The sequence below is a fragment of the Panthera pardus genome, unplaced genomic scaffold, assembly GCF_024362965.1.
Source record: "Panthera pardus isolate Hobbes unplaced genomic scaffold, ASM2436296v1 HiC_scaffold_15, whole genome shotgun sequence".
NCBI classification, from domain to species: domain Eukaryota; kingdom Metazoa; phylum Chordata; class Mammalia; order Carnivora; family Felidae; genus Panthera; species Panthera pardus.
The window spans coordinates 71208783-71229153 of NW_026526710.1; the positions used below are offsets into that span (position 1 = coordinate 71208783).

The following is a 20371-nucleotide window of genomic DNA, read 5'->3' on the forward strand; positions in this document are numbered from 1 at the left end:
ATACAGCAGAGCAAGGGTTCGTTCTGGTTGGCTTGTTTTTCATGAAGACATTTAAAATAATTTAAAACACATTTAATGGAATGGAGTGGAGTGGCTTGTGAAATTGGTAGACACAAAAGTAATCGTTTTACTTGAAACCTATATTACCGAAGGAAGTAAAATATTTGCTTAGTTCCATGAAACCATTAACAAACTATACATTTATGTGTATCTATTTTCTAAATCTTACACGATTTCATTACAGATGTTTCCATAATTATATTTTAATTTATTTATACGTTTCCGTGTGTGTGTGTGTGTGTGTGTGTGTGTGTGTGTGTGTGTGTGTGTAAATACAAGCTTTTGCTCCGTATTTGGGGGCACTTATTGAAAGTGTAGGTTTTTTAAAAAAATCAAAAGTACTGTTTTCATCTTCGCTTCAGGATTTACCCATTACTAGTATTTTCCCTATCACCTCTGTGGGGTGGATCGTCTGCTACTTTGGGTGACAAGCATTTCCTGGAGAACACGGTGGCTTTAACAAAACGCTAACTCTCCTCCTATTGTGCAGACACCCGAGCTCCTTGACGGGGTCGTTGTGTATGTAGAAGGCACCGCTTACCGTTGAGCGTCCTCCACCTGGCATTGTGACCGGCATTAAAAATCTGTTTTGCAAACAGGAGCCGGGGTTTCGCTTAGCCGGGAGGACTCCCGCGAAGCGCGGAGGCCATTGTTCCCCGGAGTTAGGCGCTATCCCCGCGGCAGCCGGCAGCGCGGGGAGCGGGGGCGCCCGCCTGGCGGGGCCTCGCGGCGCGGGCCAGCCGGGGAGCTGGGCGCCCGCACGCGGAGGGAGCGGGGAACCACGGCCCCCGAGCGAGCGGCTCGCGCCGCGCCCGGGGATACCGAGATGGCTTTTCGTGCTCGGGGCGGGCCGCCGCCTCCCTCCTCGCCCCGGTAGCGGGTGGAGCGCCGCAGCCGGGGCCGCCGCGCCTCGCTCGCTCGCAGCCTCCGGGTTAGTATTTCTGTGCTGCGCGCGTTCGCTCGGTTTTCCGAACTGCCGTCCTCCTCCGGCCTCGTGGCCGGCCGCCTGGTCCTTCGTGCGCTCCTCCCTCACCTGTCTTTTTGCCTGTCGCTCCGTGCATTTGGGGGCCGCCGGGGTCGGGGACCGCAGCAGCCCTCGGCAGGCCCGGTCCTGCCCTGCCTCTGCGGCCGCCTGCCCGGCACCTCTCCCTTCTTCTCTGCTCTCTGCCACTCCTTACCATCCCCGGCTCCATTCATAGCGAGAAGTACGAAGCCCCGTCGTTTCGGATCCGGATCGGATTCCCTCCTGAGTTGTGGGTGGGCGAAGTGCTGAGTTTAAAAAAAAAAAAGAAAAAAGAAAAAGAAAGAAGCCAGTTCGGTGTTGTGTGAATTCTGTGTTTGTTGTTTTTTATGGTGCGTTTCGTTTGTGTTCCGTCTCTGCTCATTCGTGTACTAGTGCGTGAAAGGATGTGGATGGATAAAGGCAAATCTCCTTCAGACTAGAAACGCACACAGACTTCGGTGAGGTGGTGATTTTTTCAGTCTCAGGTTTTAGATACGGTTTTTGAGAGATGTACTTGAGAGTGTTATGCGTGTCCAAATGCATGAACGTGTATGTATGTATTCTTTCACAGTGTCTGTTTCAAGGGATGCTTGCGGTCCCCCTTTTGTCCATACTGAGGACAAAAGTATCCTCTCCATGTCCTTGTGAGATAAATATTTAGATAGATGGGTATGGAGATGGATAGATGGACAGACAGAGGAATGGGTACAGAAGGATTGAAGGATAGAGGGGTGAAGATTTTTTAAAAACTGGTTACCTGGGGGGGAAATGGGAAAATTCACTTTTGGTTCCTAACTGGCGGGTTTTTTTTCATGTACTATAATCTGATCATCAGTACTGTTCTTTATGAAATATTCCTCAGATTTCAGTGTTTACATAAATAGTGAATACTTTCACCTTTCTGCCACCTGCTTCCTTGCTCTCCAGAACAGATTTGTGCTAGGTTGAGGGAAGTGAACAAAGTTCATTAACTTCTTGATGAAATAATGATAGCAATGTGAATTTCTTGAAGGATATGTTTATGTTTTCATGATGATGGCTCTTTGTAGGCCCCTGACATTATTCTGATGCATAGCATGCAATTTGTGGTTTATCTATGAATCATCTTTTGTATAAATACATCCCTTCCCATCTAGTTTGGTTTATAGAATAGTCTCAAATAACTGACTGTTTCTTTTTATTGCCATTTTGAAGATCTCTTAGCTATTATTTTTAATCACAAAAAAATGTTCAAGCAAATTATAAGGACTGCCTTGTATTAGTAACTGTTCATGTTTCAAAGACTGTAAAAGATATTACAAGATAATTTCTCTTCCAGACGCTGAACCCAAAGTGGAATGAAGAATTTTATTTTAGAGTAAGTTTTCCATTTTTCTTGTAGTAATAACTGTTACTGTTAATTAGATTGATAGCTTATCACTACAGATTCAAATTGAGTGGAAGCTGGTAAATTTTTATGTGAAATTCTTTTCGAGACCCGCCCTGGTAGCCACCTCACGTGGCCTGATTTTCAAAGACTGACTTGGAATGGCAAAATCTAGACTTGTTTCATTTGGAGATATTTTAGAGAAGTAAAAAGAAAGTTATTTAAGTACCATACTTTAGCTTTTCTACTCAAAGGTTTCTTTCACAATAAGGTAAAATATAATTAAAACAATGGCTTATTTCTATGAGGCATGGATCATGAGTGATTATTTAAAAATTTTTTTTTAACGTTTATTCATTTTTGAGAGAGAGAGAGTGCAAGTGGGGGAGGGGCAGAGAGAGAGGGAGACACAGAATCTGAAACAGGCTCCAGGCTCTGAGCTGTCAGCACAGGGCCTGATGCGGGGCTTGAACTCACAAACCGCGAGATCGTGACCTGAGCCAAAGTCGGATGCTAACCAACTGAGCCACCCAGGCACCCCGGATTATGAATGATTTTAGAAATAAAATAAAGCAATAGAGGCAACATGATTAAAAGGAATCCTAAACTTTACCAGTCCTGTCCCAGTTAGGAAGGGAGAGTTTTGTAATTCAAATATGTGGTGTGCATGGATGAGTGTAGGATAAAACTGCTTTTGGACTTCTAAATATCACTGTATTTGGTAAAATTTCCTCAACTTGTGTATATAACACCTAGAAGAGTTATATGTAGAAGTAACTTAATTCTGTGAATTAACAGATTACTATTCAAGGAATTTTTGTGGTGGTTCCTATATTTTTTCTACTAAAAATTTTGGAAATACTAAACTGCTCAGCTATTGAAAGAAAGGTTTTTTTTTTCTTAATCTCTTCAAAATAAATATATTTTGTCTGTGTAGCTGTTATATTAAAAACTGATTTAACTCCAGAAATGCTCCAGATGAGATCTGCAGATTGGTGTAGATTCGCAAAGAACGATATTACCATTAGACCCGTTACAATTGGTCCTGATTTTTTCCTTTCAATCACAATAGTATTTTATGTGCGCAGACTTAGGTCTCTGTATACGACATCTGTTTTCTATTATGTTCAGAGCTGAAATATGGCATCGATATTTTAATACTCGGTGGATCCTATGTGTAGCCTCTACCAGATGCTTTTTAAATTACTTTATGAAGGACTGAAAAGCTAATGGGGCCAGATAGATGTTATTGGCCCTTAGTTAAGTCTCAGATACAGCTTTCCACTTGTAAAACTCCAAATTACTTAGACTCCTTTTAGCTTAACACCTGGGTCACATTGATGTAAATTTTAGTCCATCCAAGATTGTGTCAACTTATCTTGGCTATAGGTGTTTGTAAATTCTATTTTTCTTGGCTTTATAAACAAGGAAGGAGGGCTTTGTTTTATTCAGTCCGCAGATCTCTGCCGAGCACCTACTGTGTGCCGCTCCTGCAACAGCCTGTGGGCCTGTGGATGCATGACCTTCACAGAGCTTCTAGACAGATCCTAAACCCCCTGTCCATCTGCTTGCTCCATCACTGAGCTGAGGCCAGGCCACGGGGCCCGAAGCCCGTAATGCAGTCCGTGCTGCGCTGTCCTCTCAAACTGTATTTCGTTCCACTTCCCACGTGAAGCAGCCCAGACTTCATCACAGTGGACCTGAATCCCATCTCTGGCTCTGCCACCCACAACTTTTGTGACCCTAGAACTCCATCTGAGGACGCATTCTCTGTGGGTTCCTTACCTCTCCCGTAGGAGAGACAAGTCCTCACTTGATCGGGTAGTTTGCAGGATTTACATGCGATCATGTAAATAAGTGTGCTCACCGCCATGTCTCACATGTGATTGGTCATAAATAAGTGGCTATCGAGCCAGAATGATGATTCCTGCCATTTTGGTGAGGTTTTGGTAAAGAGAAGCAAAAACATACTGAAAGCCCAAGAGCTCAGACGTTGACCCCATGGTTGCTGGAAGTGAGGACATCTTTTATTTCTGTGTTCTAATTTCAAAGCATGGGCTCTGGAGACCAGCAGGTCGGACCTGGTTGGGGTCCTTAGTTGCTGTGCATACCAGCTGTGGGCTCTTGGGCAAGTTACTTTCGCTCCTTATTTGCAAAATTGGGGGAACAGCTCTCCATCATAGGTTGCTGTCAGGATTAAATGAGATCATGTGTTTTTAATATTTAATAAGCAGACAGTGCCTTACAAAATGAGCATGCAGTGGTAAATAGCTCATTTTGCTATTTTCTTCATTTTTGTCGTGGCTATTATCGATATCGTTATAGGCTTAAGAGATTTCCTCAGGCCTAGACCTTTGTGAAGATGTCACGTTGGTCTCCACGTCTTTGTAGAGGAGATTTAAAAAAAATTTTTTTTAACGTTTATTTATTTTTGAGACAGAGGGAGACAGAGCGTGAACAGGGGAGGGGCAGAGAGAGAGGGAGACACAGAATCTGAAACAGTCTCCAGGCTCTGAGCTGTCAGCACAGAGCCTGACGCGGGGCTCGAACTCACAGACCGTGAGATCATGACCTGAGCCGAAGTCGGACGCTTAACCGACTGAGCCACCCAGGCGCCCCTGTAGAGGAGATTTAGAAGCTCCCTCAAATTATTTGAAATTTCCTTTGCAGCTGAAAGCTTTTTCTGCTAATACACCTACAGAATAGCATAGAATAGGCATAGAATAATACAGAAATCAATAATAGAAAACGTGACTTACTAGATACAGGATTTACAAAAGGGGAAGCTAATTATTTAGATTACACAAGTGACCTGGGTGCATAATAAAGCATTTTATTCTTTGTCTTCTTTTAACCTTTGAACCATTCCTGCCCGTTTTTGAAAATAATATTTGTGTCCCCTTTATAGGTAAACCCATCTAATCACAGACTCCTGTTTGAAGTATTTGATGAAAACAGATTGGTAAGTGGGTCCTAGCTCTCGATCTTTGCTTCATTTTTTAAAAACTGAATTTTAAAGCAGCATCTTCGAATTCTATCATCTGTATTGTATTTCTAGTAGTACATATGCACCCCCACCGCCAAGACCGTCTTTGTCCTGTTACTGTTTTATGATTCCGACAAATACTTTCGTATGGCTAGGACAGGAAATTTATTTGTATATATGCATGTTTTCATCACAGTCTGTATCAATGAAAATCACACTAGTGATACATCAGAGCCTACGCCTATGCTGTTATATTGGGGCTATCCAACAGTAGGCACATCTGTAAAGAAGCCATCACTCGTATAAATAAACCTTTCAGGCACTTTTAAATATAAGCCAGACTACAACCCTTTTACCCACTCAATAGCAAATCTATGGTGATTCTCTTTGGGAAAGCAAAAATCTAATTAACATTATATAGCAAAAAGCGTGTCTATATTTAGCAGGCAGAATTAAGCTGTATTTGAAAAGTGGTACCTTCTCAAGGGAAATTCATAGAAGGTACCTTTAAAGAACCAAAGATACGCCTGAAACGTGAAACTCATACAGATATTCTATATATATATATAGATTGATAGGTGAGATATGGCCATATTACATATCTATTTATATAATATATATGACTGAGACTTCATTTTAAAAATGAAATTTCAGAAGCAAATTTGGCTTCAAGGCTTTTGGCAGAATCAGCTAACTAGAGTGGAGTGTATTCATAAGGTACCCACAAGCCAAATGTTCCAGCTATGAAGAGGAACATAATTATGTTCTGTGTAAGCCTTTAAGGAACTCTCAAAAGTGGTATCATAAGTCACTGTAGTCTATTGTCAGTTGTATTCAAATTGACTTTCCATGAAACTTGTGTATATTTCTTTAAAAGGAGTGTTCTTGTTTAAAAAAAGGTAAACCTTATAAAAGAGACGCGGAACTACAGAGAACAAATTGAGGGTTGATGGAGGGAGGTGGGTGGGTGATGGGCATTAAGAAGGGCACTTGGGATGAGCACTGGGTGTTGTATTTGAGCGATGAATCCTCAACTCTGCTCCTGAAGCCAATATTACACTATGTGTTAACTAACTAGAACTTAAGCAAAAACTTGAAACAGAGGAGTGGTCTTATGAATCCTTCTTGCTGCTGATTTAAGCTGAAACTCCCAAGTTTTTGAGCAGCTTAAACTTAATAGAATGTTTGAGGAGGAGCCTTAAAATGCAATGCCTTTAACTCTCTGCCTTTGCACATGAGACGAGCGAGTTCTAGAGCCTTTTCCGAATTGAGACAGGTCAGCCAGGGGTAGCACTGTGGTGGGGTCTGCTGTCCTCCTAAGTCCTCAGGCCGATGGTGGTGAACAGCCGGGCCTTTTAGCCTTATGATGGGACTTGGGAGGATATTTAATCTCCTGGCCTTGGTATTATTCTTCAAATTGGAAAGCCAACCGATTCTGGCCTACGGTACTGGTGCATTTTCTATTGGAATATATGGAGTCTTGATGGCTTCACGTTGAACTCAGCGTTTCTTACCTTAGGTGAGAAGGTAAGAAAGGTGGCAATGCCGAATAACGAAGTCACTTCTTCTGCTTGTGTGTCTGAAGTTACTTTCTTACTAAATTGAATGAGAGATTCAGAGGAGGGCGCGCCTGTTGGCGCTCCGTGTCTCATCCAGCAAATAACTGAACCAGGCAGTGTTCAGTAGAGTGTCAGTCTGTGGAGACATAGATCCATCCACATGCTAATCCTTATTCTCTCGTGTACTGAGAATAAAAACACCTCTCCAAAGTGAAAAAAGGCTCAGCATCGAGGAAAAATTGCCCCTTGGCAGATGCGTTGCAGTTGATTATTTTTCTTTTTAAAAGAGAAATTCGCTGTAAAAAAAGTCACTTCCCATCTCCGTTGTCTAAAACAGTGACTGTTGTTGAGATGACCTTGCTGTGGACCCTAAACTATCCTTCCAAACCCGAAAGGGCTTTGAATGCAGAGCTCTAAGCAATCAGGTGTGAATGAATAGACGCTTGGTCTGCAAAATTGTGCTTTATGGTAACTGCTCCCTAACTTGGCCCCAGGCTGTTTTCAGTGTAGTCACCAGGCACTGAATGCTGGTGGTGGTGTTCCTTGCTTCATTGGCTCTTAATCCAGCTAAGATAATCCATGGCTGTAGCGGTACTTGGCATTTTCAGCATTAAACAAACCAGTTTCCATTTCTCTCATGGAGATCATTTTTGGCATTTTTAAACACAAGCCTTTAGAAAACAGGTTTGGATGCATGTAAACACAGGGTTAATCCTCTACACCCTCAATTCCAGAGCTGTTGACAAAGTCATGCTTTGCGGATTTTAAAATAAACTTTTTGTCACTCTTTACAGCTTGGTATTTTTCCCTCCCCTTTTCTACTGCCTTCTAAATAAGCTTCTTTGTTAACTAACTGACGTTTCTGGATCACGAAAAATAGTAAGTTTGAAACACACAGAATATATCCAAGTTGACTACAAATCCGACGACAGTTTTTTGAACTTGGGCTTTTATTACTTAGGTCCATTTTGGCTCTGCACAAAAATGGTAAGATTCCATGTTTGTGATAATACTGCTGACTTCTCACCGGAAAACAGCTCCGGGCAGCCTTTTTTTCTGTATGGTATTTAAGTTAACTCCCTACAAAAACCACATTCACACCCTTCTTCAATTTTCCTTCCTTTTCTGGTGGGGATGGGGGGGGGGGGGGCTTGACAGTGATTGTTTTCCCTCCCATCTGGCATAGAAGAGAATGTTTTCTCCAGCTGGGCTCCTTGTCCCTGGTACCTCCATGTCTGACAGTCATATTATGTGTGAGATCGCACCCCCCACCCCCAGCCCTTTTCAATGAAAAATACAGTAAGTAGTAGGAGGCAGAGAGCTAACTGACAGCGTTCTGAGTTGTGCCTCCCTCCACTTAGCTATTTTGTTACTTGTAGATCATGGTCTAATTATTTAGCATAAAGGGACACTAGTCCTGTGGGGTGTGTAATCATATTTATAGTACCTTTTATTAGTTTGCATTCCATCGTGGTAATGTGGTGATATCATAAATAACAGAGAAACATAATATCCAATGCTTGTGAGAGGGTTTTCCTGCAGCCAGGGAATTTTTCCTTGTCGTTAATTTGGCTTGCCGGGGAGGTGGGGAAATAACAGTGTGTGCTCATGTGTTCAATTCCCGGTCTCGAGCATTGGTTAGAGAGTCCCAGCGCCCTGCCTCGTTCGGAAAGAACTGTCCCGTGAATTTGATGCGGTTTAGATTTATAGCAGCATGGCTTGGACTGTGTTTGCTGCCTTAGTCAGCTGTGAGAGCTCCCTGCTGGGGCCACTCCTGTCTGATGGAAAAGCAGCAGCTGGGAAGGTGCTGTTTCAGGCTCTTGCTGTTTAAAAAAAAAAAAAAAAGAGAGAGAGAGAGAGCAGGAGAGGGGGGAAAAACTCCACTAAGTCCACAAGCTGGCATTGGAGGGGGAGACCGTGGTCATGTGGTTCTGGCCATCCTACCCTCTGTCACAGTGTGGATGAGAGCTTTTTGCTCTTATCCAATCATGCCTGGAATGCCGCTTGCCACTTGGGTTATTTCTGCTATCTGTCGCTCTTGGTGCCGCAGTGCTAACGGTTTGGCAGATGGGACACTTTTTCTTGGAGTTTGTGCCTTCGGTTTTTGACTTCTGGCAGCGCCGGGCTTGCCTTTGCCGCTCGCCCTCTCCCTCCCTGCCCCCCTGGGCACCATGGCCCATCGGCTTCGGTTTCATTTTGGCTCTGGGCGCAGCAACACAGCCCCCGAGTCCGAGATCCTAGACCAGGAGAGGGAAGACGACTTTTTCATGGCATTCCACACGCTCCCGCGGAGGAGCGGCGCGCACCCCTTCGCCCAGCACGGAGCCGAGGACGGCGGCGGCCTGCAGGAGGCCGTGGGCGCGCTCAAGCGCAGCACGTCCATGTTCATCCCGCAGCTCCTGGGCCCGCTCGACGCGCGGCCCACCCGCAGCTCGTCCGTGCAGATCTCGCTGCAGCGCAAGGCGGCCGACGGCGCCCCCGACGCGGGCGCGCCCCCCGAGGGCCTGGACGGCGATGCGGGCTCGGCACCTCGAGCCGGCGGCCCGGAGCCCCCGGAGCCCGAGCCCCCCGGGAGCTCGCCTCCGAGGGCCGCCCGGGCCCCGGGCCCGCAGCTCAACGGCACGTGCGGCCGCCAAGCGCCGGGCCCCGCCGCCTGCGAAGGCCGCGAGGAGGCCGCCCGGGGCCCCGAGGGTGGCGGCGGCGGCGGCGGGCTGCGGATCCAGCACCGCGCCTCCAGCGCCGATGTGCGCCAGGTGAGGCTGACGCCCTTCGGGGCCGACGGCCAGAGCAGCCCTTCGGCGCCGGAGCCCAGGCGCTGGTCCCTGCAGCACGTTCCGGATGCTTCTGGAAGCTCTGGGAAGCGCTGCTTCGTCTTCCAGTTGCAGCAGCCACAACCGGGCGCTCCGGGGTTGGGCGGTGACTTCAACTTTGGCTTCACCGGCACGAAGGGCGACCGGCTGGTGAGGTACCCCCGCATCCGGCTGGAGAGGAGCACCTCGTACCCCACGCAGCCCCGAGCGGAGCGCGGGAGCCCCACGGAAGAGCGAGGCCACCCGGGTCACCCGGAGACGCCGCCTCGGGGCCGCAGGGGGGCTCCCGAAATCCACAGGACGAACTCGGTGGAAAGGACGCCACAGGGGCAGGGCTGCACGTTTAAGATCAGGCAGGATCAAAACGCGGGGCAACAGCACTTCAGAATTCTCGTGACTCGGGGGCCGGAAGAAGCCCCCCAGAATCCCGAGGAGAATAACGCCAGCAGCCCCGGTTCCACGGTAGCTGGCGCCCCGGTAAGTTGGCGTGCGTGTCGGTGTGACCGCGGGTCTGCAGGGACTGAGTCAAGCCAGAAGGCTTCTTCGGCAGCCTAATTAAAACAGACTTCATCCTCTTCCTTTCTGGGAGTTTCCCTCCTTCGGGCCAATGTAACAATGTCTGGCCGAGCTCTGAGATCATGATTTGTAGCCCCGTATTTGGTAGAGGCCCATAAAACTAGCTAGCGTTTAAGAAGATACCGTTTCTTTAGATCCTAAAAGTCGAATAACGTTGACTTCAGAAGTTTTGAAGATCCGCACAATCCTTGCACCCCCACCCCTTTCCACTTTCTGAATAAAAGAACTTAAAAAACTTATTACTTTAATCTGCCGGTGACTCAACGTGTTGACATTGGAAACGCATTTAAAAGCCAGTCACTTGCGCGCGTAGCCTGCGATAACAGTTTTATTTAAAAATAATCAGGTCTAACAAAGGTGAGAGAATATTGCAACACTTGAGTGGCAGCTCTTAACTAAGTGCGTGTAAAGTCTGATCAGTTCTTCTTAATGGCCCTTCTGCTGTGGAGGGTTGGCCCTGGTTATATAATTTATTGTCTTTGGGTTTTTGTCCCATTAAGGAGTACTGCAGAAGAGTAGTCACGCTAATGGGACAGTAAGAAGTGTGTTTTTGAAGCAGATGGGCTCATGGGCCAGGGCTGGGCAAAACTGCCTGGGGACTTGTTAATGGTCAGGTGGCGGTGGCCGTGCAGCTGAACACTGGCCACTTGAGTGTCTAAGCCAGACGCTGCGTATAGAATAGCGAGTGCCCCGTCTCCAGCTGTGGAAACAGACGCCCTAGAACAGACTTTGGCCTTTATTTCTCTTGTATTCCTGCGGTCTCCCTTTCCGTGAAATGGAGTGCGGGAAGACAGCTGCTAACTTCACCAAGCAAATGATGACTCTGCAGCTTTCATGGTTGATAGTGGGATGAAAAGCGTTGCATCAGTTAGCTTTCCCTTCCCTGGTAATCACCAGCCACTGAGTGCTCTGTTTCAACAACACGCTCCTTGTCTGTTGAATTGGATTCCCACCCCCACCCCCCACCCCCCCCCCCCCCCGGGTTTGTGGGATGACTGGTTTGGAGGACATGGTCATGAAACATGTAGGGAACATTTTGTTTGGGTTTTAGTTGCATACTGTGACTTTTCAAAGCTCATGGCTGAGTATTACTGTGGGATTGTATCTTCTTTTGTTGCTGTGTGTTCAGAAGTGTTTTTGGCTGTTCAAGCAAACTGTATCACACTGCTCCATCATTGGCTGTCACCATTTTGAGGATGTAATCAGATGCTAAATGCAAATACGATAGTTTTCCTGGTATCATATGAATGTTTCTTCTTCTGTTCTCTTCCATACTTTTTTTTTTTTTAATATCTAACCCTTTTGTTAGGACATGTCTAAGTGCTTAGTCTTGAACTCAGCCAATACCATTTTTATATAATTGTACACATTTCGGTAGCATTTTGAAATTACAATACTTCTGACCTTCATCCCAAGAAAGTGTGTCAAACAGTTGTAGGCGTCACTGGGCGACACGGTTCCATGCTGAACTTGGACCACCTACCAGCTGAGGTTTGATAAGCAAAACGCATTCCTAAAGTTAGCTTTTTTTTTTTTCCTTTTAATTTTATTTATTTTGAGACAGAGGCGGGGGGAGAGAGAGAATCCTAAACAGGCTTTTTGCTGACTGGGCAGAGCCCGACGCAGGGCTTGAACCTGCGAACCGTGAGTTCATGACCTGAGCTGAAACCAAGGGTCGGACACTTAGCTACCCCAGCGACCCTGCATTCCTAAAGTTTTGATAACTCTTCAGTTCTATTGCCAAAAACTTAAACCATTTTGTAGTTGGATGTCGACATTAGATGGGATTTATATAAAGTCTCATTTGGCTTGAGATTTCTAATGTAATTAGAAAATAAATAGAATATTCTAAAAATTATGGGTTGATACAAGGGCTAGCCCTCGAAAGGGCTATTAAAGTGGGAAACAGATTTCCTCAAATTTGGAAACTTAAGATCTAGTATAAAGAGCTTTTCTTGAGAACAAGTTTGGTCACAGTTTTATAGGTGTGGTTTTCATATGTGAATTTTTAATCAGCAATAATCGCGCCTCAGATAAACCTCATTGGCTACGATACTGCCACTGCGCAAAGCTCATATGTGAATTTTTATATATCTGTGTATTTTTGTTCACATACATGAATTAGTAAATGGTTGGTCAGCAGCTGGCGCTTTCTAAGCAACAACTTTTTTCTTTATGAAGCAAAAACAAAACTTGTCACGTAACAGACCTGTCGGCCCCATTCAGCACTTTGTCCGCGTTTTGTATGGGCAGGGGTGTTCGGCGTAGGCAGCAGCGACCCTGGCCTTATTTATCTTGAGGGAAAACATTCACTTGGACGTCTGCAGTCTGGCTGCCACCAGGCTTTTTTCATGGTTCACATATCTGCTGCTTTGGTGGAAAGGGTACTTTATTACTAGGTCACATGAGAAATTGACTAAAATCCTTTGCAGTCTGGTTTTTAAATGACGTGAGAAATCTTGCTTCGTTGGGCAGACCACTCAGGATTCCTTTTACAAATGTGCTCATCTTGTATAGTCTGTGCCTTCGACCTTAGTACAAGGTTATCCTGTTGAGTATTTTTCTATGTCTCTGCTCCCACACATCCTATTGGGAGTAAACCTCACATGTAACATGACTTCAAAAAATGTTAACCAGCTAGATTCCTGGGGAAGAAAAATACACGGAAACCCTTTGTGCTGATGTTTTTCCATCTGGCCCACCACCCTTGCACTGAAGTCGAATTGCTTCTTGTAGTCATCCGTTATGATCTTTCAGAGGGCTTAGAACTGAGCTATCCTGTTTGTGGCATTATGAACCAGTCATTTAAAGGAGAACTTATTGGGGGCTCCTGGGTGGCTCCATCGGTTAAGGGTCCAACTTCAGCTCAGGTCATGAGCTCATGGTTCGTGGGTTCGAGCCCCATGTCGGGGTCTGGGCTGACAGCTCAGAGCCTGCAGCCTGCTTCAGATTCTGTCTCTGGCTCTTTCTGCCCCTCCCCAGCTTGTGCTCTGTCTCTCTGTCTCTAAAATAAACATGAAAAATTTTTTTAAAAAAATAAAGGAGAGCTTCTTTTCTTAGTTTTTGAGTTGTTTGGTTTGCTTACAGACTGCTTAACTGTATTCGAGTTTTTCCGAGGAGGTAGGATCACTCTTTGCCAGTACGGGTGCCCCTGTTCAACACCGTTTCAGGCAGAGTCACAACTAGGTTCTGTATTTTACCAGCTAAGTTCTCTGATCCCATTAAGTTAAGTGTCCAAGGTCCACTGTGGATGTAACAACAATACACTGGGCGCTTGGAAAGTTTCAGAGGCTGTCTCCAGTTGCTTGTGGACATGGTTTCTAACGGAAACAGAGGGAGGAGGGTCGGGGGGCCAAAACAGGTATTCTCCCACCCACTACGTATACTATCAGGGAAGGGAGTGTTTCCCTTTTACTTCCACCCTAGGGTCTCTGCCTTTCCATGCGCCCTCTCAGCGGACCTACACTTCACAGAAGCAGTGTAATAATAACAATCTGTTGGGATTAAACATTCACTTTACTATAAATGACAAAGGAATACCCCAACTATTTCTGTTGGTCGGGGGGAGTAATTTTAGTTTGAATCTCTTTTAGAGAAGATGATTTTACTGTACAGAAAAATCTCAACAATAGTATTAGCTGGTGTCACTTTCCTATGAATATATGTATAAACCACCCCCTTGTTTAAAAACATGTCAACAGCAGTGTAATGAATAAGAAAAAAGCTAGTATTCTTTTCATGCCCTTGGGTATTATTGTTGTTGTTGTTTTAAGTTTATTTTTGAGAGAGAGAGAGAGCAGGGGAGGGGCAGAGAGAGAATCCCAAGCAGGCTCTGCACTGTGAGTGCAAAGCCCAACGGGGGGCTCAAACCCATGACCTGAGCTGAAACCAAGAGCGACACTTAACCGACTGAGCCACCCAGGCACAGCTCCCTTGGCGTCTGATTGGATCCTATAAACATTTTTTCCCTTGAATATAGTAACAGTTTCTTAATGTGATCACGTGATCACATGAGACTATTCCGATACCATGTAACAAAATTTCAACTATTTTTATGGGTGTTTTGTTTCCGCATCCCCCAGCGTTGACACAGATAGGAGTTTTTACACACAGACAAGTATGCTTGCAGTGGAATCTCCTGTCTCTCTGTAGCACTTCACCTTGAAGAATGCCTTCGTTTACTGTCACTGACATCCCATTGCAGAAGCATTGCCTCTCTCAGCCTTCGCTGCTATCGTGTGAAATAGTGCTGCTTTCCTGTTTGATGTGACGGTATGTGATGCTGTCATTAGGTGTGGAGACTAGCATATCAGATCACTTTGTTTGTGCATAATGGGAATTTAAAAAAATACCTTTGCACAATTTAAAAGTCCATGTAGCCAAACAAGCAGTTAAATGCTTCTAATGATGTAACGTTTTTGCTGAAAATTTTGGAGACGGTGTCTCCATTCGGTGCCTTGAAGCACTAGCTTCACAGAGAGAGGGCAGCTTTGGAGACCCACAGAGGCAGCTTGGGCAGTTGATTGACATGTCTGGGGGGCGGTCAGAGGCCCTCTCTGAGCCTGCTCGTAGGTGAAAAAATGAGGGTAAAAGTGTTAAGCTCACAGGTTTGTGGTGAGGTTTAAAAGAGACAACAAATGTGGAAGACTGTGAACAGTTTTTGATCAGCATTAGGCACAGCATGGATTTAAGGCATACCTGGAAGTGTTTAATAACTAGCTTTGAAATGTCCTTCCTGCTGTCATCTCCTCTGTCCCTAGTCTCTGGCCGTCGGATAATCAGCATCCCAGATCCCTAACGCCACCTGTGACGACAGTCCTTGAAAAGAATCGAATTCATGAGCTATGCATTGTAGAAAAGGACTTGGAGTTGTATTTGCTGTATTGAATTTTGAAACTCTGAAACATCTATTTTGGCTTTTCAGACACGCTATATTTTTGTATCATTTTGCTGTGATTTTTCCATTGGTTGAGTTTACTTTTCTTTCTTAAAGGTTGAGGCTTTTGAGCAACACTGATGTTATCTGTACAAAATCTCTGCATTGTATGATTTGGAAATGAGGATAGTATCTGGGAATAGGCCTTATCAGATACTGCCTTTCAGAGGGTTTTCATAAATGCTGCAGCTGTCTCTCTTGGCTAAGCCTGGTGCCAGAGTTCCTAGGCATTGAAATTAATCTATAATTTTGTAACACATGTTAATAAGAAAATTGTTACCTCTACCTAAAAGTTCACAATACCAGAAGAAATTTACTGCACGTAAGAATTATCTTAAAACATAATGAAATGTTGGGTGTCTGTACAGTTGATGGTTTAAAACTGAGCCTAATCTCAACGACAATGTATTTATACAACTTGAGATGATGAAGCACATTTTTAACAAAAATAATTAAGTGCATATTATTTTTTTTAAATTTTTTTTAATGTTTATTTATTTCTGAGGCAGAGAGAGACAGAGCATGAGTGGGGGAGGGTCAGAGAGAGAGGGAGACACAGAATCAGAAGCAGGCTCCAGGCTCTGAGCTGTCAGCACAGAGCCTGACACGGGGCTCGAACCCACGAACCGCGAGATCATGACCTGAGCCGAAGTCGGTCGCTCAACCGACTGAGCCACCCAGGCGCCCCTAAGTGCATATTATTATTGCTGAGCTAGGTTACTGCCCTAAATGCTTTATTATTATTTTTTTTAGCTGTTAATAATACTACCAGTACATTTGCAATAATGAGGAAAAAGCCGGAAATTGACAGACGGTGTCAAAACTATTGATTGAATGCATAAATACCAGAATATCCAAGTTTCCACTATAATTGCTAAAAGAAGCTTTGGAAACGGAGTTCCAGAATTGCCTGGGGATTATTGAGAGGTTTAATGTCCTGTTTTTGGTCATCCAGTTGCCTTGATTTCCACCAGGCATCATAATATAACCATGTCCTACCCAAGAGAGAAGAGAACCCCAAGACAGTCTACCTGCTATATACACCCAGCTCCAGTTTAAAGATTAAAAGGGCCTAAAGGGATAGGGTGTTGAAAACGTTAGTTATAATATGTATTTCAGGAGGTCTGTGATTTTTTTCTGGGCAAATGGAGGTTCTTGAAAGATTTTTAGCTTTTCTCATTATGCATCGTGGATGAATACATGTTCTCAATGAATGTTCCTTTCTGAACCTTGTTTATTATTCCACTCCAGCTTATTTGGGCGAACTGGAGTACCGAGGGCTATAAAAAAACAAGTAAAACAGGTGGCCTCCAAGTAAGTGGTTGACGTCCTCGCCGGTTCTGTGCTGTCCTGAGTTGACACTTTGGTGGTCTCCAGGCATCACCACGTTGTAACAGGAAGTCGGGCTTTCGGTACGGAGGTTGGGAGAGATTGAATTTCAAGAAGCCTGCTTTTTATACCCCGATCGTTTTAGAACCATGAACTGTTCTGACACTTTGGAATCAAGTGCTTCGTGGGAAGGGAGGGGTCCTGGAATGAAAGTACCAGAAATTGGGTTGGAGGGGGTCGTCTTTCCTTCAGATTGACTGCCGTTGCTACACTTAGTGTTCAGATCCTTTGGGTCAATTCCTTGAGGAGCCTGCCTTAACTAGCTGTTCTTTTTTGTTTCGTTTTAGAGAGAGAGAGCACTCAATAGGGAGGGGGGCAGAGGGGGAGAGAGAGACTCTTAAGTAAGCTCCACACGCAGCATGGAGTCTGATGGACGCAGAGCTCGATCCCGCGACCCTGGATCATGACCTGAGCCAAAACCAAGCGTTGGACGCTCAACCAGCAGAACCGTCCAGGTGCCCCGGCTGCCTATTCTTTGAAACCATCCTGTGTTTATTTTAGTGTTAAGTGCTGTGCCATATTCTCCTTACTGGATAAGCAGAAAGTGGCAGGGGACGGAGGGTGGATTTACTCCAGGGAGACGAGGCCAGCATTTCCCCCAGCAAATCTGCCTTGTGGAGCCCCTGGAATTTATTTACACAGCCTGCTTTTGTGACTTACTTGTTACAGATCAGAATGAGTCACGAGGCTTTTACAGCCCTCATCTCCTAATTTTGAGGAATCTGCTTACAACCTGTGATCTTTCATCCTGTTACCTACCTCTTTCTGGGGGGAGGGCTAAGAAAGGGTAGGGAGGGTACTAGGCATAGTAAACATTTGATGATTCAAACAGTTGGATAGATTTACAGTTCTTATTCTCTCTGTAGGCCAATCCAGAACTGATAGACCTTTAAAGTATATTTAATGACCCACATGTCATATCTATTTCCTCGAGAGACTTTCATAATCATGTGTTTTTCTTGACATTTTTTTTTTTCATATTCTTTTAAAATACATGATTAGATACTTGACTCTTGAGGGAGGGGGGAAAAAGCTGCTTTTCTGGAATTGAATGGAAATTCAGATTTTTTTGAATTGAATAGAAAAGCTGAGCTGCAGCAGAAATATCGAGATGTGTACCTGAAGCTCCAGCCAAAAAACCAGCACTTCAAAGCAGGGAGCTTCTGGCTAGGAGTTCTGTTGTTCAGCCAACAACTCCCTGCCCCTTCCCTAAGGACTTTGGCTGAGTTGACCCTGCACACTGACAGCACAGCTCTGGGGTTCTTTCTTACTCTCCTCATCAGTGACAATGCCTTCATTTTAGATTCAGTTCAGTAGATATGCACTGATTGTATTTTCCACTGGGGGAAAAGAGACACTAAATTGTAATAAAACTCTGAACTTTTGATGCAGTCTTAATATTTAAGTTGACTCAACCTCTTACAGTAGTAGAAACCATGCTTAAAAAAAAAATTGGAGTGGGGGGCGCCTGGGTGGCTCAGTCGATTAAGGGGTTCAGCTTTGGCTCAGGTCATGATCTCACAGTTCGTAAATTCAAGCCCTGCGTCGGGCTCTACGCTGACAGCTCGGAGTCTGGAGCCTGCTTCGGATTCTGTGTCTCCCTCTCTCTCTGCTCAGGCGCTCCCCCCGCCCCCTTAAAAATAAATAAACATTATAAAAATTTTATTTAAAAAGTAAAAAAAAAAATTCTGGCACGGTATTCTACACATTCACATGCATTATTAGGGTGCCTGGGTATTATATAAAGGACAAAGCAGTAAAAATAGTTTTGTATAAACACAGTGTGCCTCAGGGGCTGCCTGCACCCTCCGTTGAAATCCTACGAGCAAGAGGTGCTCCTGCATTTTGTAATCCGGCACTGACTTCTAGCTAACGTGTGCAGGAGTCATGCTTGAGTTTTCTACTCATAAACTTAGAGAGCTGTGTGTTCCCTTAGGAATTATGTCGGCCAGTTCCTTTCGACTTTAAGATGAGGAAGTTGAGCATTATTTTTGCGGTTACAGAGAATATTCTTTGTATCTCACAAGTGTGAAGTGATTGTTTCCTAATACTGCACGTGCCCTTTCTGTACGTGCAGCTACTACTTGGTGTTAGAAACCCAAGAGGTTGGGAAGCCTCACTTCTTAGAGCTTTCCAGATGGCAGACGGGATAGCGGACATGAGGCGTAGCCCGCAGAAGCGTCGGGCCCTGCATAGGCGGCAGGTGGCAGGTTGCTTACACACGGGATGGGACACTGTGGGTCAGGGGGGACGAGAACCATCGATGTCACGGAGGGGAAGATTGGAACCGGATCTGGAAGGATGACCGGGAGTTTTGTCAGTGGATCAGCGGGAGGGGCTTTGTTCAAGAGACTGAACGTAGAAGGGACTGCCCGTGATGGGCTTCCTGTGTTGGCCCAGGAATTTCCTTGATCGCGATCGGCAAGTTTCAGATTGTGTTTTGGTGTGAAACTTTGTGGAAGAACTTTGGGGTGCAGTCGTCAGCATGAATAATTCTTCTCTTTCCCGTCAAACGTTGAGCTGAATGAATTCCTTCCTTGCCTGTCCTCTGCCCTTCCACAGAGCTCTTGTATAAGCACCTGCCTGGGTCAGGTCGAGGACAGAAAGATACCAAGACAGTTCATGCCATTGAGTGGTGGTAACAGGAGTTAAAGCGGGGCCTGTCACTTTTAATGTATCGTAGGGCCATAACCTGAACAGGAATGAGTAAGCTTGATTTATAGGGCTTGCCTCTGTTAATTATTTACATAGGCACTGGAGAATTTACCCAGAAGAAAGGCTAAAGAAATGAGTATTTTCAGCATCACTCTGCCCTTCTTTCTGTTTTTGTTTTTGTTTTTAATTTTTTTTTTTTCCACATTTACTCATTTTTGAGAGACAGGGAGAGACAGAGCGTGAGCAGGGCAAGGGCAGAGAGAGAGAGAGACACAGAATCGGAAGCAGATTCCAGGCTCCGAGCTGTCGGCACAGAGCCCGACGCGGGGCTCGAACCCACGAACCGTGAGATCGTGACCTGAGCCGAAGTTGGACGCTCAACCGACTGAGCCACCCAGGCGCCCCCCTTCTTTCTGTTTGAAATGACATTTGGACATAAGAACATGCTGATCCTTACTCTACATTATGACACGGGAACCGTTGTATTAATTATGTGTAGTACTTACGCTTGAATTTGTATCCATTTTGACTTAACAAAAAACATATCCAGGAAATAACCCCAATTTCCACCATGCGGATTAACCATATTCACTTACATGTAGATACAGTCATTAAATAAAATGAATAATAATGATTGGATCTAAAACCTAAACCAAGCACTAAAATAAGCTCGAGATTTTAAATCTAGGTTTCAATAATTACATATAAATTGTTCCACACCATGGAATAAGAAGCAGTTAAAAAATCAGATCTGTGAAGGATGGTAACACTCCTGACCATGGAAGGAGAGAAGGGAATCACCAAGATGGGTAGACTCCGCTAAATGAAAGTATTAAATTTCTGAACAGTGAGAAAAATTAACTCGGGAAAGCCACAGATGTTTTTCTTAGCGATTAACATGATTTTCTCTCACGGTATCTCTTCTCAGTGTCTGTGACTGTACGTACATAATTTTGCTAACAGGTTAATGCCTGCGTTGCAAAAGTTGTAGTAAATACTAGGAACATAGAGAGATTCCTCATTCTCCTGAT

At 44.8% G+C, this 20371-nt stretch overlaps 1 protein-coding gene and 1 pseudogene across 10 annotated transcripts in view; one reads left to right on the forward strand and one right to left on the reverse strand.

Annotated features, from left to right (window-relative positions):
• The window catches only part of NEDD4L (NEDD4 like E3 ubiquitin protein ligase), a 341630-nt gene that overhangs the window by 185572 nt on the left and 135687 nt on the right, over nucleotides 1-20371 (forward strand). For 3 of the 10 annotated variants that reach the window (XM_053902769.1, XM_019463932.2, XM_019463934.2), the window contains exons 4-5: nucleotides 2382-2420; nucleotides 5338-5391. In XM_053902769.1, the coding sequence (XP_053758744.1) occupies nucleotides 2382-2420; nucleotides 5338-5391 (93 nt within the window). Of the gene's footprint in view, nucleotides 1-937; nucleotides 992-2381; nucleotides 2421-5337; nucleotides 5392-9714; nucleotides 10262-20371 lie in introns of those variants that run through there. The other 7 variants (XM_019463922.2, XM_053902766.1, XM_053902770.1 and 4 more) reach the window with 6 other exon arrangements.
• Nucleotides 12315-12433, reverse strand: LOC128777172 (U4 spliceosomal RNA; annotated as a pseudogene).